The 18768-nt window shown below is 40.4% G+C and overlaps 2 protein-coding genes across 2 annotated transcripts in view; both read left to right on the top strand.

Annotated features, from left to right (window-relative positions):
* Positions 1-835: 835 nt before the first annotated feature.
* LOC135084931 (gastrula zinc finger protein XlCGF26.1-like) lies at positions 836-3244 on the top strand. The gene has a single exon (XM_063979679.1). The coding sequence runs from the start codon at positions 944-946 to the stop codon at positions 2519-2521; it is 1578 nt and encodes a 525-aa protein (XP_063835749.1). The 5' UTR covers positions 836-943; the 3' UTR covers positions 2522-3244.
* A 4753-nt stretch (positions 3245-7997) lies between these two features.
* Positions 7998-18768, top strand: part of LOC135084930 (angiotensin-converting enzyme-like) — a 32570-nt gene continuing 21799 nt past the window's right edge. Inside the window, exons 1-7 of the mRNA XM_063979678.1 lie at positions 7998-8230; positions 15082-15158; positions 15735-15954; positions 16324-16687; positions 17334-17416; positions 17730-17838; positions 18453-18567. Coding sequence (XP_063835748.1) covers positions 8099-8230; positions 15082-15158; positions 15735-15954; positions 16324-16687; positions 17334-17416; positions 17730-17838; positions 18453-18567 — 1100 coding nt within the window. The 5' untranslated portion in view covers positions 7998-8098. The remainder of the gene's footprint in view (positions 8231-15081; positions 15159-15734; positions 15955-16323; positions 16688-17333; positions 17417-17729; positions 17839-18452; positions 18568-18768) is intronic.

Below are 18768 nucleotides of genomic sequence, written 5' to 3'. Positions count from 1 at the left end.
TATGTGCGAACCTGAAGCAAATTTATTGCAAAGAAATGGTTCGGTGGCCTTTTGTTCTTTGTTAGTCATCGCCAATTATAATCTTCTCATCCCAGTGCCAGTTCCTGAATATTATCTGTGAATACAGAGTGATTATGGATTTTCCTTTTCAAGAAATTATTTGGCACGTGCCAATTATTATACCTTGCAAGAAGAAGTGGCAGAAGAAACTCATGATCGTGACCTTTTTCAGCTTCATTTTCAGTCGACTAATAGTTTTTTAGGTAGATAATCTAGTATAGGTACTTATTTGTAATTGCTGCTATGTTACCAATTTTGCTTTAGTTCCTGGCCTGCATGTTAATAGTCGATGTGGATTACTTTGACCACTTTATGCTTTATCATCAGGAGAGTTCATTCCAAATCGCTGGCTTAAAAACCTGTCTATGAAGAGTAAATAGTACAGTGTATATATTTTTTTATAATTCATACAGACTGATGTGTACCTATACTATGATATTAGAGATTCGCTAAATATCTAATACTTTGAATAAAAATTGTGAAGAATCTATATATATAAAAATGAAACCCGTTTCGCGTTGTCACGGCATCACGTGTGAACGGCTGAACCGATTTCGATAATTCTTTTTTTTAAATGTTTGTGGAAGTCCAAGGATGGTTCTTACGGAAAAAAATGTTAAGAAAATCTCTACGCTAAGGCGGTACGAAGTTCGCCGGGTCAGCTAGTACTGAATAAAAAAAAACGTTATCGGTAAATAACGGTATAACGTTATTTTAAACGATGGTAGTTTTTCTTTTTACTGGCAACATAATTACATCATTGCGTCAGGGAAACGTCAAAATTTGTTTATCATTGATTGCATCTTTCACTTTTTTACAAATTACAAATCAATTTATTAATTTAATTCGCTTAAATGCTTGAAAAGTGAGTATGTAAATAGCAATGTCTGAACAAGAAGATGGGTATTGCCGTCTGTGCGCCGAGCCTACGCCGGTAGCACAGCTGTTATCGCCCGATGAAGATGTCGGTCTCAACTCCAAAATATCAGCGAAAATGCAATGGATTAACGTCGATATTTCTTCAAATGCACTACCGACGACAATCTGCTTCTCATGCTTCGATTTATTAGAGCGTACGTGGTCGTTTTTACACAACGTAAGGACTGCTCAAGAGAAATTAAACAGTATATTCTTGAAGAAAACTGAGTCGGACGATTCCAACGATGTGAAGCCTGGGAGCCCTGTAGAGGCCGGAAAACCGGTCAATACTGATTGGGAAGAGTTTAAAGACACAAAACAGGAGGTGAAAGACGAACTTCCTATAGACGACTTGCAAATTATCACTGTAGATCCTAACTCTTTGCTAGACGTAGACTTTTCGTTGATAAAAACCGAAAACGAAAGTGATATGGGAGCAAATGATGAACCTATCGACTCCTCAGACAGCGACCTGCCTCTGAGGTTAGCCGTTAAGAAGAAAAAGTCCAAGAAGAAGAGGCGTTCGGTTGTAGAAATAGAAATGAATGGCTTAGATGTACGACCGTTAACATGGGATGATTACATGTGCAGGTGTGCTCACTGCGACGCCCAGTGCAAGAATATCGCATCACTACGTCTGCACTCGCTACAAATACATTCTTGTTGCTGTTCGTTCAAATGCTCGGACTGTAACAAAGTCATCGCCAACTTTAGGACATTTATAAACCACGTAAGAATTCACAACAAACTGCTCAGATATTGTTGCGAGTTTTGCAATAAACGGTTCACAAGATCGTCTCATATGAAGAAACATTGCAATATGGTCCACCGAGATGCCTTCTTACTTATGTGCGGAAACTGCGGTACGGGCTTTGAAACACATGAACTTTTAAAAGACCACATTCTATTGTATTCTAAGGGAATAAAGAAACGCAAAGTGAAAACGGAGAATATTGAGTCCGATTTAAAATGCTCTAGTTGCAATAAAGAGTTTAAATCGAGAAGCAATTTGCAGCAGCACATGTTAGTGCATTCGAATCGTAGCAGAGACTTCTCGTGTCACATTTGCGGCAAAATGTTCTTTACAAAAGGTACGCTCAGCACTCACATGGCAACACACGATGATACCAAGCCTTTCAAATGTGAATTCTGCCCGATGGCATTCCGTGCACGAGGCAATCTCCAATCCCACGTCAGTCTGCACTCCGGAGCGAAACCATTTGTCTGTGAACAGTGCGGAAAAAGCTTCAGAGTGAAACGCCATTTGAAATCACATTCGATAGTCCACACAGACTTGATGCCATACGTCTGCGAATACTGTCATAAGACATTCCGTTTCAAAACCCGACTCAACTTACATTTGAGACAGCACACTGGGGCTAAACCGTACCACTGTATATACTGTCGGAGAGAATTCACCAACGGTTCGAACTTCAAAAAACATATGAAACGTAGACACAATATTGATACGACTAAAAAGAAATTTAACACTGTAATAGAGCAACCCTTAGAAGGTGCAATTGACATCAGCACACAATCATGAAATATTGATTTTAATACAAAATAGATTAATGTAAAATTATTTATACAGGGTGTCCCAAAATTTGCATGTCACTCACACCAGAGGTAGATGAACCTAAAACGCATTGAACATTATGGCGATTATCACACTGCGCCGCGCTCCGCCGCGGTCCGCGTGATTTCATATAAAAAATCCCGTTGGCTCGGCGCACAGACGCGTTGTCAGTGTGTTGTGCCGCGCGTGTTTTCTATACAAACTGAGGTATTTGCATACAATGATTAAATCTGTCGTCCCGCGTACCGCGGCGGAGCGCAGCGCAGTGTGATAATCGCCTAAGTCCATTTTTAAAAATAACTAATATCAGTCATATTTCAAAACTCATCAAATTTTTAATTTTAGTTAAATTGGTCATATTTCAACTTATAAAACTTTTCTATGGACATAGAATAGGCTTGTTCAATGCGTCTTAACTCTTAGGCCCAGTGTCACCACGCCCTACCTCCAGTGTCACTGTGACGTGTTAATTTTAGGACACCCTGTATAATCCAATGAATTATAAATGCTGGCATTGTATAAATTTAGACTGACACATTTTCATGCCTTCCCCTTACCATAATATTTGTATATTTTATTTATAATTAGTAAAGGATACAGTTTAATTTTTATTTAGTGTAAATATGTGATTTGATTAGATTTGTAATTACCTAATATCACAAATAAAATGCCTATATTTTTATGAAGTAACTGTTGTTTTTATTATTATTATAGGTATAACAACTTAAACTATACCTACATACTATAAACAACTTCTATTCTATTCTCGTTATCAACCATCTTTTTAAGGTTCCGTAGTCCTGACAAGGAACCCTTATAATATTTCAATACAATCTAGATAAAGTAACTAACATTAATAATTGTTATAGATTCAAGTACTTGATGGTTTCGCAGTCGCTACTATCTATAATCTATTTCGAAAACGAATAGTATTTATTATTGTCAATTTTATTTTGTCTGTTATGAAATAATAAGAATCGGGTACACTAATCGCCTCCGTGGTCTAGTGGTAAGACTATCTACCTAAGACCAAGATGTATCGAGTTCGATTCCCAGTTGGGGCAACAATTTTACTCTATTTGGATGTATATGTCTCATGTATCATTAACGAACAGTATGTGCATAAATTATAAAACATGTAAATCATCAAAATAATTTATGAGGATTTGATTTCATACTGACTCATAAAAGTACCAGGCTACCATAGATAGTTGTGTAGGAGCATCCAGTAAAACACTAAGGTTAGTTCACACTTAACTGCTATGCTATTGCTATACTTATGCCCGTTTTCACCACCAATCCCTAATTTTTATGTGCCCCTATGGTAACACATAACAAGATTTTTTTTTTCAAATGGGTCACTTAAAAATTAGGGATTGATGGTGAAAACGGGCATTAGACCAGTATTCACAAACGATGCTTGCTTAATTGAAGCAGCAAATTGACCGCACAGCGTTGAATAGAGCTCTGTGATTGGTTCGTGTGTGACCCTGTGCGTCCACGCGCACTGTGAGACCTCATATAGTTCGTTTTCAGCCAAATGACGTCCACTGCTGGACAAAGGCCTCCCCCAAGGTTTTCCACAATGAACGGTCCTGCGCTCATATAGTAATGTTTGTGAATACGGGCGTTAGATACTTAAATGACAATCTTCCAGTCCTTCGTCGTCACTCTAATGACAGGCCTCCCACAAGGTGGACCGATGATCTAATATAGGGCGCGGAAGTACCAGGATGCGAGCAGCGCAAGACTGGTCGTGGAAATCCTTGGGGGAAGTATTTGTCCAGCAGTGGACCTCATTTTTGGCTGAAAGGAACAATTATCTACCTAAGTTTTTAAAGAATTCTAATTTAGTAATTTCTTGTGAAAAATTGAAACGAGTTTTGAACTTCATTCTGTAATGGGTCCCGGGTTCGATTCCCAGTGGGGGCAGAATTTTCTGTTCGGTTTGGTTAGTGGTAGGGCTTGTTCCAAGTCCGCCTGGCTAGCTACCACCTTCTTACCTAAGTATGTCGCCATAACAACAATGTTAACAGCATTATTGTGTTCCGGCAGTTAGAGGTAAGATAGCCAGTTCCTCTGTGGTTGAGGATTCCGGGTGAAGCTCGCTTCCATCTTCGGCCTGATCATCACTTACCATCAGGTGAAATACAGGCCAAGAGCTTCCTCGTTGTGAATAAAACAAAATTGCAACAAAATGGCCGTAATTTGATTTGCTATCGATTGTACGTGATAAAGTGTTTGCTGCTGTAGATACTGTCGTTCATATATCAGACTATAGCATAGCTATATCACTGCACCCACTGTACCCCATCCTAACTAACTATCCCACTCCCGCGCATACATCCTTCTCCTTCCCTCCCCAACAATGGGGTTTTCAGAGCGTGTCGCGTCTTCGGTTACACATTGTACTAGGCGGTGCCCTAAAGAAATGGCGTTAATTTACATAGGCTCGCTGGTCTGGTGGTCACGTTGTCCTGGACTATTGAAAAGGTTTGGTCCTGAAACAATAATAATGTAGGTAGGTAAGGTATTGGTACAAACTATTAAGTATAACTCCAACCAAAAGCTTATGCTATGGGTTCCTAGTTACGGATATTAAACATAGGTTCCTAGATACTAACCTATTTGAACTCTTGTAAATACATAAGTAGTTTAAGAAGGTAGAACATCGAGAATCAAACCCGCGACCTCTCGGGTTGTAGCAAAGCTTACGACCAACAAAGCCAGGTTCCAAGATCCCTTCTTAGATTAACATAAAACTTTTGGAATTAGTTAAAGTGTGGAAAAACAGATTGCCATTGCCAAAACAAGCTTTAAAAGTTGTAGACTGTGTACTTACTTAAGTCCAAATTATATAATGTAGGTACTCTCCATGGGAATTGAACCCACGTATTTTGACTCGAATAGAGTTGAACCCCTCTAACCAGTGGGCATGATTAGAAGAAAAGAGACAGCCCATATTGCACTGCAATAAGAATATTCAATAAACTACCAATAGTATTAAGAAAAGGAATACTAAACGAGTACTTCAGTGACTTAAACTTAAATTAAAAATATTATTGTATCCGTTACACGTTGATTACTAAATCAATCATTTAATTGCTAAGCCTAAATGGGTAACATGATGTACTGGATAATATGATAACCACATCTTGTAAACATTCATGAAATGCAATAAACACATTTTGACTTTGACTTTGAAAAAAAAATTGTAGGTAGTTCTTTTACCCAGCAAAAACAGATAGTAAATATGTCGAAATTGTATCTATTATTACGTAGGTTACATTTATTTAAAACTTTTATGCACATAAACCACGGTACATAAGGTAATGGTTAATAAAGGTTAATGCCATTCCGCATTCTCCTCCAGTCAACCTTAGGGCCAAACTAAGGATGAGTTGCACCATCTTATTTTAACCGTAAAAATAACATTATCTGGTGATTTTTGAATGGAGTTTTTTCACGTTTGTCAAAGTTAAAGTAATTTGGTGCAACCAAGCCTAAGAATATATCAGGCTGTGCAAAATATTGATAGAAATTGTATTGTTTATTCATTAAACTACTTTAATGTCCGCGAATCGCTGTACGAATTCATAATTAAATTAATAAAATAAATTACATGTAATTAATTAATTATTCTGGCTATGATTTTGTACTTTTGATGAGATAGACGTTACTTGGAATTGGAAATGCTACGAGTCATATATCGTAAATAGAAAATGTGAACATTACGGGTAAATCAAGATTGGGCATAGATTAAAGAAGGAATAACATTCAGTCGCAGAAGGTACACATCATTATATGTATTTGTAGCTACTTAGTTAGCGAAAGCTTAATGTCTAAGTTTGAAATTTTCACCATCAATCTCTAATTTTTAAGTGACCCCTATGAAAACAAAATGCCTGTTATGTGCTGCAATAGGGGTCACTCAAAAATTAGGGATTGATGGTGAAAACGGGCATTAATGTGTTTTGTGGTAACATTCGAAGTAGGTACCTACCTTAACTTAAGGTCCGGTAACGTCCGACGTCCTTAACACAAGACTGTTGGTATAGTTGGTATAATTTTATACAATACTTAAAGTATTAGTAGGGTTACTATGATTACTTGGGTATTTTGAAGTTGTTTAGAAAACAGCTACGCTAATGCTTTTATTTTAGTTCCTATCAAACTTCGTATGAGGAATTTACTACCGTATTATCTTTAATGAAAAGTAGTAAAGCAGTCGATAGCAGTTGTAAATGTAGGGCAATGGTATGAGGTACAGCATCGCCTCATTATGCCCTTTAGAAAATATCGATCATAGAGAAACTATATTTCTACTAGGCACAATCTAATTCACAGCCATGTAACTATAGCGTGTCGCTTCTGCATTTTATTTGATCTACGGTAATATTGTCACACGCGATCGTAGCGCGAGACCAACCGATACACATGAGATAGAAAAGTAATTCGGTTTAATTGGCCAACAATTTACAGTTCTCTTGTGAAATTTTGGGGAAGCCAGAGCACTATACAAATTGGTCAGAGTGGATTTGAAGCGGAGGTAACTCTGCTCAAACTCATTCTTTTAAAACTAAAATGTGGCTGTACGGAGCGACATGGTCGCTCAAGCTAATGTTGATCAAGCTCTTAAATAAAGATACGAAATCGATTATTTACAAACATCTAATTGACGTGTATTACTGTGAATAAATGTATTTGAAAAAAAAAATACAACCGAAGTGTGCCTCCTTTTTGAAGTCGGTTAAAAAGTATTTCGTTTCATCCAAATGACGTCCACTGCTGGACAAAGGACTCTAAAGATTTCCACAACAACCGGTCCTGCGCTGCCCGCGTCCAATGCTCCCTCGTCCTACACCAAATCGTCGGTCCACCAAGTGGGAGGCCTAGCCACATTATGTCTGTGTTCTCTCTGCCTGTGTTCGCCACTCGAGAACTTTTTTTCTGCCTCAACAGCTACGATCAATGGCTATGATATTACGAGTGTTACAATGGGTTTCTAATCTAAATTATACCACAAATTGTGTACAAGCTCATGGTAACCTCTTGTGAAAAATATACCTTTTGTGAAGTCGTAAAACTCAACATGATTTTTATTTATCAAGCTATAAACTATAATAATAAAAGAAAAACCACAAGATATATCTCAAGACACATCTATTCTGGCGCGTGCCCCTCTCTTGTGACTCAGGCATTCGTGCTCATCAAACCATGCACAAAACAAAGGCGAAGGAAACGTAGCTCAGTCGTCCACAAGAAAGCAAACCACACAGATTGGGACACTAAAACACAATTCCATAATAAAGTGCGAAAACTCAAAACACTGTGACCCAAATTCAGGCGCGGAAAAATTAAAAAACCACGCTGTCAAAACTCCCGCCAAAAATTAGTCAATAGAACTACTTTATTACGCAACACAAAAATTTATTCCATTCCAAATTATAATGCACGCATTAAAATAGTTGCATAAGTAATTGAAATAATGATATTGCAGGTGTTACAGTGAGTGGAAAGTCGGCTTGAATAATTAAATGAATAATGAGTGTCGTGTTTGATATATTGACAGTTGTTTTTTTCAAAATGGATGTCGGGAGATGTGCTATGGCGTTGAGAATATTGCTCCTTGCTTTCTTCACACGGCATGTGAGCACTCAAGATTATTTTCGAATGGTAAGTTTTCTATCAATTAGCAACTACGAGACTTTATCTGTGCTAATTACTACATGTTTTAGAAGTAACAGATCTTTGATCAGACATTTTGTGAAAATATTATGTTGTTTGCGGCCGTTTTGAAGTTCTACCGTGTTACCACTGTCGATAATTGGAGACATACATTTAATTTAACAATCAAAACAAGTCTAATGGTCCGTAACAAACCTAGTTTATCATATCCTACCTACAGGATATTGGATTATTTACATGACATGCCATATCTAGAGCATGTAGATCATTGTTAGAGCATTAAAGGTTCGGCCAAACCAACGCGATCACACGCGATCAGCCGGCGTGCAGCGATAGCGATCAATGCATTTAATGATAGATCGCCCGGAGTCCTGCCAGCAGGACTTAAAGTACTTCCGGTAGGACGCAAAATTAAAAGATCACAGTTTCGTAAGTATACATTGTACAAATTTCAAATTTACACGAAAAAATAGAGTGTTTCTCTCTCTTTCACCCAATAGTGCCCAAGATCGAAAAACGCGACTAACCGTTAGTCGGAGCCCGATGGCGCACGAGTATACACGGGGGCAGCGCGTTCGCGCTCGCGCGACACATTTTGACGCGCCGGGCGTGGAGTCGGCAACATTTTGGCGATAATATTATAATGAATGTGAAGTATTCCAGCCTAATCAAACATTTATAATTTATTTCTTGTTTTTGTTTTTAATTTGTAGTGTATTTGTAAGTGATAGGTGTAATTTCTAATACAAAGTGACGTACCAAAGTAATTAATTTAAAGTTCCTTATTATAGTTCCTATTAGTTAAGTCGAAAGAAGATAAACAAGTTTATAATATATTAAGAAAAGTAAAATACTGGTTAAACAAAATGATTCTACGACATGACTTTTTATTTAATAAACACTAACCAAGTGTTTACTACTTCTGGTGAGGATGAGTTCAAATTTGAAGGTCACCGTACTGCTGGAAGGACCAGCAAGCAAACACGTACAAATTGCGTACTGCGGGCAGGACTTGCGATAATCTTCTGGCAGGACGTTTAGAACAAAAGACCAGTCCTTCCAGAAGAGCTTCCAGCAGGACAAAGCACCGGGCGATCTATCATTAAGTCTGGTCGCCATCGCTGCACGCCGGCTGATCGCGTGTGATCGCGTTGGTTTGGCCGAACCTTTACAGCTACTGAAATATCGTTCAACTCCCGTCGCAGGCTGTTGATAAAAAAACAACGAAAGGTAGAAGTTAATAAGAAGAAACATTATCTAGTTTTATGAGTTTTTTATTGTGTCTATATTGGGGAAACCATTTTTGGTAACTACAACTACATTTTGGTAACCATCATCATCATCATCATCATCATTTCAGCCATAGGACGTCCACTGCTGAACATAGGCCTCCCCCAATGCTTTCCACGTTGATCGATTGGTAGCGGCCTGCGTCCAGTGCTTCCCTGCTACCTTTACGATGTCATCGGTCCACCTTGTAGGTAGTCCCACGCTTTTGGTAACCGATGCATGCGATCTTGTAGAAAAGTCAAAAAGCGATAGACCCAGAGGTTCAATTCCCATTTGAGGCGATCATTGATATAAACACATATATTGACTAAGGCCCAGTTTATAAGAATCACAAATCTGTAAAGTGTAGGTAAGTTTGATTTGTTTAGTTAGGACGTGTAGAGTTAGAAGCTTAACTCTTTCATGAGACTGATCACTTTTTCACAGTGCGAGCCATTATATTCTCGTTTGGTAACGTTTAACAATTTTTACGTCAGTCTTACAGTCCTACTCGCATAACTTATAAATCTGACAGTCCTACTCGCATAACTTATAAAAGCAATAGCTAGCGAGCAGAAAATTTTTCTCCCATTGGGAACCGAATCCGTTACCTCTGGGTTTGAAACAGGCGGTCTTACTAGACCACAGAGGCGGTTAAGTTTGCTTGAATTCCAACTTAAAATCTTCCTTCATCCCGGTTGTGCTCCTCTGCAGATAAAAAGCTGAAGGCACGCGGATAAAGCCGCGGACATAGATAGGCTAAAGCCTGGTCCGTGAGCAAGGATGGGTAGCTTGGGGTCATTGGATAAAATTCTACGTGTTCACGGACCAGGCTTTAGTACCTAGTTTAGAATACTTAAGTACCTACTACTCGTGTAAGCCTAGGCTGTTAATCAGTAATGGAGACGTATGAAAGTGCGCACATAACACCGATATAGTATCGGCCGATTCTTCATAAAAATTAAAATCGGGCCTACTTATCGGCCAACTAATAGTCGTTGGTTGGTCCTTGGTTGGTTGGGTTTTTGTGGCGGTCAAGCTGTAGATCCTGGCTACACAGGAGTTGCAGCGGTGGGAACGAGAGGTGGGAATAGTCCCGTTTTCTAATAGTCGGTGGTCTGCGCCTAGGCTAAAAGAAGAAGATCAAAATGACCTCAACTCAAAAGAGATCTGACGGAAACTGCGAAGGTGACGCAAAACTGTCACAGTTTGTTGAAACTGTCACAGTTTGGTGGCTTCAACGGTGCAGATTCAGAGCCCGTGTCGAGCGATTATGTTACAATTTCAGTGGATGCTGGATTTGCAAATTAGTTCTACTTATGTGTAGTATAATATCCGGTTGTGTTCTCTTAAATATATAAATGATAATATCGTGAAGGTTTTGACAATCATGATAGTCTTACCGTCACAGCTGCATACACCTGGGAATCGAAGCCAGAACTCCCAAGTTGAAAGTCGCATTCTCCTACTAGTAGAGTACTACTGGACCTAGACGCTAGGCGTATGATTATTATAATGAAACAGCGAAAAAACTATGTCTATAAGTTTGTTTCTTCTAATCATGAAAGCAGTTGAACCGACTGGCAGGACTTTCGATGGCAAGTTATAACTTATTAAAAGGACTATTAACACTACCTATAGTGAAATAATTAGGGTACTACTCAAAAACCCACTGAAATTTGAACAAAATCTATGACAAAACGAAAACCACGCGAGTGAAGCCCCATCAAAAACTAGTTCATCATCATGATTGTGAAAAAATCCAAGACAGGATAAAACCAGGCAAGCGAAACAACGGCAAAAACTAAATACCTACATACCTACCTACATAGTTAATCTTAAAAATAGACCCTAAGATCACAAAATACAGGATGCTCCTCATCCTTGAGCATGTTCTGATTCATATAACTACATAATAAGAAGCCATCTTGCACGAAGGTCACCTATGACATGAGGCGAAGTCGTCACGAACGTGTGACGGTTGTGACTCGGATAATCTCGGCTTCCTGTTGTTTCGATATAAATATTCGTAATTGGCGTACAGTAATTAGGCACAGTCACGACTTCTTGGCAAAAAGTAAGGACAATGGTGCTCTACTGTTTTGACATTACCTAAGCGAGAATGATACGCTCTACCGATGACCTAGGCGTGTCCTATAGACGATCCTGTTACCGAATTTTTGAACACAGACAGGACGCAACTACTCCACAACACAGTAGCTCGTTTCGCCGTATTCGACGGCGAGTAAGAGGTCCTGCACTCCATTTCAGACGGTACAGATATGTATGCCTGAGCCGAGGTCCGAGCCTAACGTGGCGCGGCCGCGTCCGTAGTCCCCTCGATCGGGCCCACTATAGTGAGCCCGCCGTAGACTGGACTTTGGTCCAACACCGCGGTGGGCAACCCTCTAGTTGGGTTCGCCACTGATCGGGCGCCTTATGCGCTCGATACGGCTTACGGCCCGATCGCGAACGTCGTTCTGCGACTAACGCGGACAAGCTTACACAATCTCCTAAAGCTACCAGCGCGCGTCCCTTCAAAAAGAAGCTCGGTTGTTATGCTTTTCAACCGACTTCAAAAAAGGAGGAGGTTCTCAATTCGACCCGTATGTTTTTTTATTATAATAAAATAGTCAAGGGTATCTGGCAGTTGGCACAATCGTTCACACACAGTTCGTTTCAGCGAAATGACGTCCACTGCTGAACACAGGCCTCCCCCAATGATTTCCATGTTGACCGGTTGGTAGCGGCCTGCGTCCAGCGCCTTCCGAGGACAAAGAGGATCGATCGATCTTCACACAAAGAGGACCGACGACATCATAAAGGTAGCCTTTATGATGTCGTCGGTCCTCTTTGTGTGTCATTTTAGGTTGATGTCAGGCATACCTAACTTGATTTCTGACCTAGGTAGGATTCGAACTGGCGCCTTTTGTATTTGTAACGCATTGTTCTCCACCTGTTACCTAATATTTAAAGACAATAGCCATTCTAAACTTTCGTTGTCGGTTGTCGGTTCCATGCAACTTCGGTGAAATGAAGTATGAAGTAGGTAGACTAAGTGGTATCAATTAATTAGTTCTAGGTATCTCTAATTACCTAGCCCAAAATAATGACAGTTTAACTTTCCCCCGAGACAAACTTGACCTTTACTAGTTGGGTTTTTTATTGGCGGTCAAGCTGTAGATCCTGGCTATACAGGAGTTGCAGCGGTGGGAACGAGAGGTAGGAATAGTCCCGTTAGCCCATAATAAGCAGTGATAATACGTTTACATAAAGGATCATCATTTCAGCCTTTGACAGTGCAAATGTACCTTTCGGGCAGGCACCAGGATGCACAGCGCCTATCCGGTTGTTGTAGAAACACTAGCGTGGACATCTTTGGAGAGAAAAATACCTTTTTCTTTGCTGACAATCTACCAAGAACAGAGCCGGTAAAATCTAGTAACTTTTCCTTCAGGATACGAAAGATTTGTAGATCGCTAATTCGTAGATACTCCTACGTTCGTTTCAGCCGAATGACTCCACTGCTGGACAAAGTCCCCCAAGGATTTCTACAAAGACCGGTCCTGCGCCGCCCGCATCCTGGCACCTTCCGCGACCTTCACCAGGTCCACCTAGCTAGTTACTCCTTATGTATTTCGTTCGAACTCCTATATTCGTTGCGAGTTCCAATACTTCCAATACAGAAAGCTATCTCAGGAACTATTCAACCTTCACTGGTTTGGTTTCATTGGAGACACAGTAGATTCTGGCTATACAGGAGTTGCAGTGACTGGAAAAATTGGTCCCGTATTCTTGAAAGTTTCCGCTAGGGGCGCTGTACAATCCGTCATACATTTAATGTAATGAGGGCTTTCGCGATTAAAAAATCCGCCAGATGGCAATACGTAGACGCGAGGTCCAAATTCTGCATGATTGGTTATTTTTGACATGACATTGACAGATATGTCAAAATCCACCAATCACGCAGCAGTCAGACCCTACATCCACGTCCCGCCATCTGGCGGATTTTTCAATCGCGAAAACCCTCATTGTTTTACACGCTCACTAGTGATGACGTTTAATGTAAACTCACACCTAGGCCCTCAGTTCCCAAAACTTCTCTGGCCCTCAAAACTCGGTCAAACTGTTGACTTTTGTCATTAAGGTAACGGCTAAAGCCCTTCGCTTACCAGAAGTAATTGTTCGTAACGAGCCAGATTTAGAAAACAAATACGACCTACATCGTCACACAAATTACCAAATGTGACGGTAGAGGGACTTGTCATACGATACGGTACTCTTTGCATGGCTGAATTGTACGACAAGGTTTGGTAAAGATGCCTTAAGTACTTACCTTTCATCATCATCATTTCAGCCATAGGACATCCACTGCTGAACATAGGCCTCCCCTAATGATTTCCACAATGGCCGGTTGGTGGCGGCCTGCATCCAGCGCCTTTCCGCTGCCTTTATGAGGTCGTCGGTCCACCTTGTGGTGCCTTACTTACCTTTAACTCCCCCAGATGTTAGGTAGGTAATTACTAAAGATACGCTGGGTCTAAGACACCCCGTCAGACTTTCAGTCGACCGATAGTTTGGTGGGCATCTAATTTGTACCTATAAGGAATCCCAAATCGGTGTAATGTGCGCACTTCCATACATTCTTCATTCATAACCCAAAAAAGTGAAATACCTACTTTAAATTTTAGTTCTTTGGGTGATTGGACTTAAGTATTTTCAGAAATGAAATGCCAGTCTAAATGAATGTAATTGATTTTCAAACACTAAAAATTTCTTACTGGAAAGTTTTCTAGAATTTTGTTTGTAAAAATTGATAAACGATTTGTACACTTCCTAGTCGTAATTCTTTTGTGATTAGAAATTCGAATGCTCGTAAAATATGTCCCTGTTTGTATTTTTATACAGAACTAGCTGTGCCCGCGACTTCATACGCGTGGAAACCCGTTTCCGCAAAATTTTTCTTTTTTGCTCTGCACTTATTACTCGTATCGTGATGGTATATAATAAATGGGCTATCTAACACTGAAAGAATTTTTCAAATCGAACCGATAGTTCCTAAGATTAGTGCGTTCAAGTAAACAAACAAACAAACAAACTCTTCAGCTTTATAATATTAGTATGATTCGTCAACTGTATCGTAAACATCGTTTTCGTGAAAATAAGTCGTTGCATGTTCGAAGGAGAAATCTTTATTGCCTTACGTAACTTTTAACCAATTATTTATTTTTTCAATAACTGCGCTTATTCATTTGACATTCTTTTAATGTTTTCATAAAAAATACAGGAATCATCTTACGAATATAGATCGTTTCATTCACGAAGACGCCCGCCACCAATGTTTGGTCGAGGGAACGGGACTATACTGAAAGTGCTTCACGAGCTCTATCAATCATTAAAAGGTTACTGGAAACATAGAATTTTCAGATGGTTCCAGTTTATTCCGTAACCTGTTAATCTTAACTTCTATGATCATTAACCAGTTTTTCGATATCTTGTATAGTTTAGAAATAATCGAGTGAGAACACTTATCGTTTCCACCCTGTATAAACTGTTTCTATTTGTTCCAGGGAGTGAACACAAACTCAGCAGAAGCTATGCAGTTCCTTCGGGAGTATGATAGAGAAGCATCTGGAATGTGCTACAGGTAAATACATGTATAATACTTACACTACTCTTAAAAAGGTATAACTAAATGGTGGTTAATGCCAAAATTTAAACGGCGAACTCAAAAAAGCTTGTAGAATTTTTCGAAAAACAAGAAATAGGAGTAGGCAGATCGCTCGCGGAATTGTCTTATAAATGCTGGACTTAATTTTGTATCGATATTCTATCTATTGACGGCCGATGGGGCAGCAAGGTTCTAGAGTGGAGGCCGGCCACATACCGCAAAACGCAGTGTGGGACGTACACCCACAAAGTGTACCGACGACATCATAAAGGTAACAGGAAGGCGCTGGATGCAAGCCGCTACCAACTGGGCGATGTGGAAATCATTAGGGGAGGCCTAGTTCAGCAGTGGACGTCCTGTGGCTGAAATGAAATGATCTCTATTATCTATCACAAATGTCACTTTGTCTAGGGAGGTTAAAGATTGGTTCTAGAAGATGTAGAACATCCCACCTAGTAAACCAATGAAAATTAAAAATTGAATATAGAGTTTTCAAATCCCCCAACAAAACTTTGATCCCTACAAAAATGTCCCTTTAAAATCATATTCCAGGGTCACAATATCCCAGTGGCGCTTCGTGACCAACATCACGGAATACAACCGCCGTCGAATGCTGGAGGAACTGACCCTCAGCTCCAAGTTCGAGAGGCTCTCCTGGAGGAAGGCAGCGGCTTATGACGCCTCCAGGCTCCCTGACTCTCAGAGCAGGAGGCAGCTGACCAGATTGGTGCAGGCCAGCCGAGCGGCGCTGCCTGATGATAAATTTTCTGAGGTATGTAACAAAAAAAAAATAGTACAAATAAAAACAATACAATACTTAGGTACAGTTAGCACTCATGATCCGACTGTCGCAACAGAAGAATCAAATTCTAAAGATATTTAGCGCAACTCTTCTCCAAACCATGACCAAACTAAATATTGTAAGTTTAGAAACATACCATAATTATGATGATAAATACCCACTTATCCCGTGGATATCGTAAAAAGGGACTAAGAACAAAATTAAATATGTACATCTGACCTCCTCAACCCGTCTGGCCAGCGTGGGGAGTGTAGAACAAATCTTTTTTTCTTCTGGTTTATTTGTGTGCTTCTACAATGTAGACCAAATGACCTGATGATTATCATACCTTGATTTCAGATCCAACAGCTAATAACAGAAATGAAAGAGATCTACAACTCAGCGAAAATATGTCCATACGGCCAGAAGCCCTATGACCCTCACGTGTCCAGGGTCACCTACAACCAAGATTTCTCTACAAACCAGTACCCTGCGAACCAGCCCTTCCAGCCCTATCAACACTACCAGGGTACAGATGGCCAGGAGTACGCCAACTACTGTGATATGCAGCTGGATCCTGAGATATCAAGGATCCTAGCACATTCTAGGATAGAGAGCGAACTGCTGTATGTGTGGAAGAGTTTTAGAGACCAGGCTGGGCCGAAACTGAAGAATCGATTCATGAGATACGTTCAGCTGGCTAACCAGGCTGCTGTGGAAACTGGTAAGTTGGTTATTAATGTATTTTACTGGAATAGAAGTAGCCAAAATTATTTCCTTTATTCTGTGCCAGTGAAAGTTGTGCTGAAATCTTGGATACGATTTTGACTTGAGGTTTGGTCTCCAGAAGGTCGTCTGTTTTATTCATTTTAATCAACGAAACTTAAGTATCGTTAAGGGCTACATACACTTTATGAAAATAGGTAGTGTAATGAAAGTACTTCGAAACACGACAGCACTTCCATCCCCATCACTTAGATGGTTGCCAGTCCACAACAGTACGTTTCTCTAGAAACTTCCTGCCCCGTACAACCAAACTGTGGAATCGACTGTCGTCTGCGGTGTTTCCGGACGGATACGACCTGCAAGCTTTCAAGAGGACAGCGTATCTTCACCTTAAAGGCCGGCAACGCACCTGTAACGCACCTGGGTCTGCGGGTGTCTATGGGCGACGGTAATCACTTACCATCAGGTGATCCGTCATATTGCCTTTACCAATGATTTAAAGGTTTATTCAATCCTGTCTTTACCACACTAGGAACCAAAGAAAAGGTGTAAGTAACACTATGTGTGTTTCATCAACCCAGAACTTCCGAGTCGAGAGAGTTCACCCCATTTCACACACAGCCCTATGTTATGAATCTTTCTAGGTTTCAGGGACGCCGGCGACCAAATGCGAGCAGCATACGAAGACACATCATTCAGGGCGAGCACAGAAGAGATGTACAACCAGGTCTCTATTTAAAACAGTTTATACTGAACTCTTTGCTTTTTGCACTTTAGTGCAGGTTTTTTTTTAATAACAAAAAAAATCGTTTATTGCTTGCTTAAAAAAAAAAGGAGTTACAAAAAAAACTTATATTAAAAAGGTGGAAGCAACTGGAGGTGGCTCAGCTTGTGCTGCCAAGGACTACTTGTCCTAGACGGCGCTGGTTTTCAGCCATTCTTGTCACCATTTTTCTCTTTCCACACATTCTGTTTGTTTCCCTTTTTTTTCTTGCATATTATGTCAATGTGTTTTTATAATAATTTGATCTATCCATCAGGTGGCGCCTCTGTACAAGCAGCTGTTTACGTATGTGCGCAGGCGCCTGGTGCAACGGTATGGGGAAACCACAGTGCGGAGTGATGGGCCAATACCCGCTCATTTGTTAGGTAATTTCTTCATCATCATCATTTCAGCCACAGGACGTCCACTGCTGAACATAGGCCTCCCCCATGATTTCGAGATTGACCGGTTGGTAGCGGCCTGCGTCCAGCGCCTTCCTGCTACCTTTACGAGGTCGTACACCGTGTGGGTGGATGTTCAATGCTACGCCTGCCGGTACATGGCCTCCACTCCAAAACCTTGCCATCGACCGTCAGTTCTACGTGCTATGGTCCCCTACCCATTGCCACTTAAGTTATGTCAGCAGCTTTGGTTCGTTCACGGAGGGTAAGTTTTTACAAAGAAATAAAGAAAAAATACCAATTAATTTTAGACATCATCGCAATTCACAACACAATTACAAAAGATACCAAGAAAAAAACAGAAACAGTCGTGTATTTTCACTGTTGTGGCACGGGACTATTCCCACCTCTCGTTCCCGCTGCAACTCCTGTGTAGCCAGGATCTACAGCTTGACCGCCAATAACCCAAGGCAGTGAAGGTCAATTTTGTCCCGGGGGAAAATTAAACTGGGTAACGGGGTAAGCAGGGGTGTAGAGACGCACATTTTTGTTGAAAAATCTCACGTAAAATCATACTAATCAGTTTTGTCTCCTCCCAGGGAACATGTGGGCTCAAAACTGGAAGTCCATCATGGATCTGGTGATGCCGTTCCCGCAATCGCCCAACGTTGACGTCACTGCTGAGATGCTGCGCCAAGGATTCACGCCTCTAAGGTACCTACCATTATTTAGAATTAGATTTGGTCCCAGCTTCATCATCATTTCAGCCATTGGACCTCCACTGCTGAACATAGGCCTCCCCCAAAGATTTCCAGAGTGACCGGATGGTAGGGACCTAACCTGCGCCTTCCTGCAAAATATGTAGAGATGCCTTACCTTATGTAGAGACAATAACACTATAAAGTTTTATCAAAA

This window comes from Ostrinia nubilalis, chromosome 27 (assembly GCF_963855985.1).
Source record: "Ostrinia nubilalis chromosome 27, ilOstNubi1.1, whole genome shotgun sequence".
NCBI classification, from domain to species: domain Eukaryota; kingdom Metazoa; phylum Arthropoda; class Insecta; order Lepidoptera; family Crambidae; genus Ostrinia; species Ostrinia nubilalis.
The sequence above is the reverse complement of the archived record's forward strand: the minus strand, read 5'-3'. Positions and strand labels throughout refer to the sequence as shown.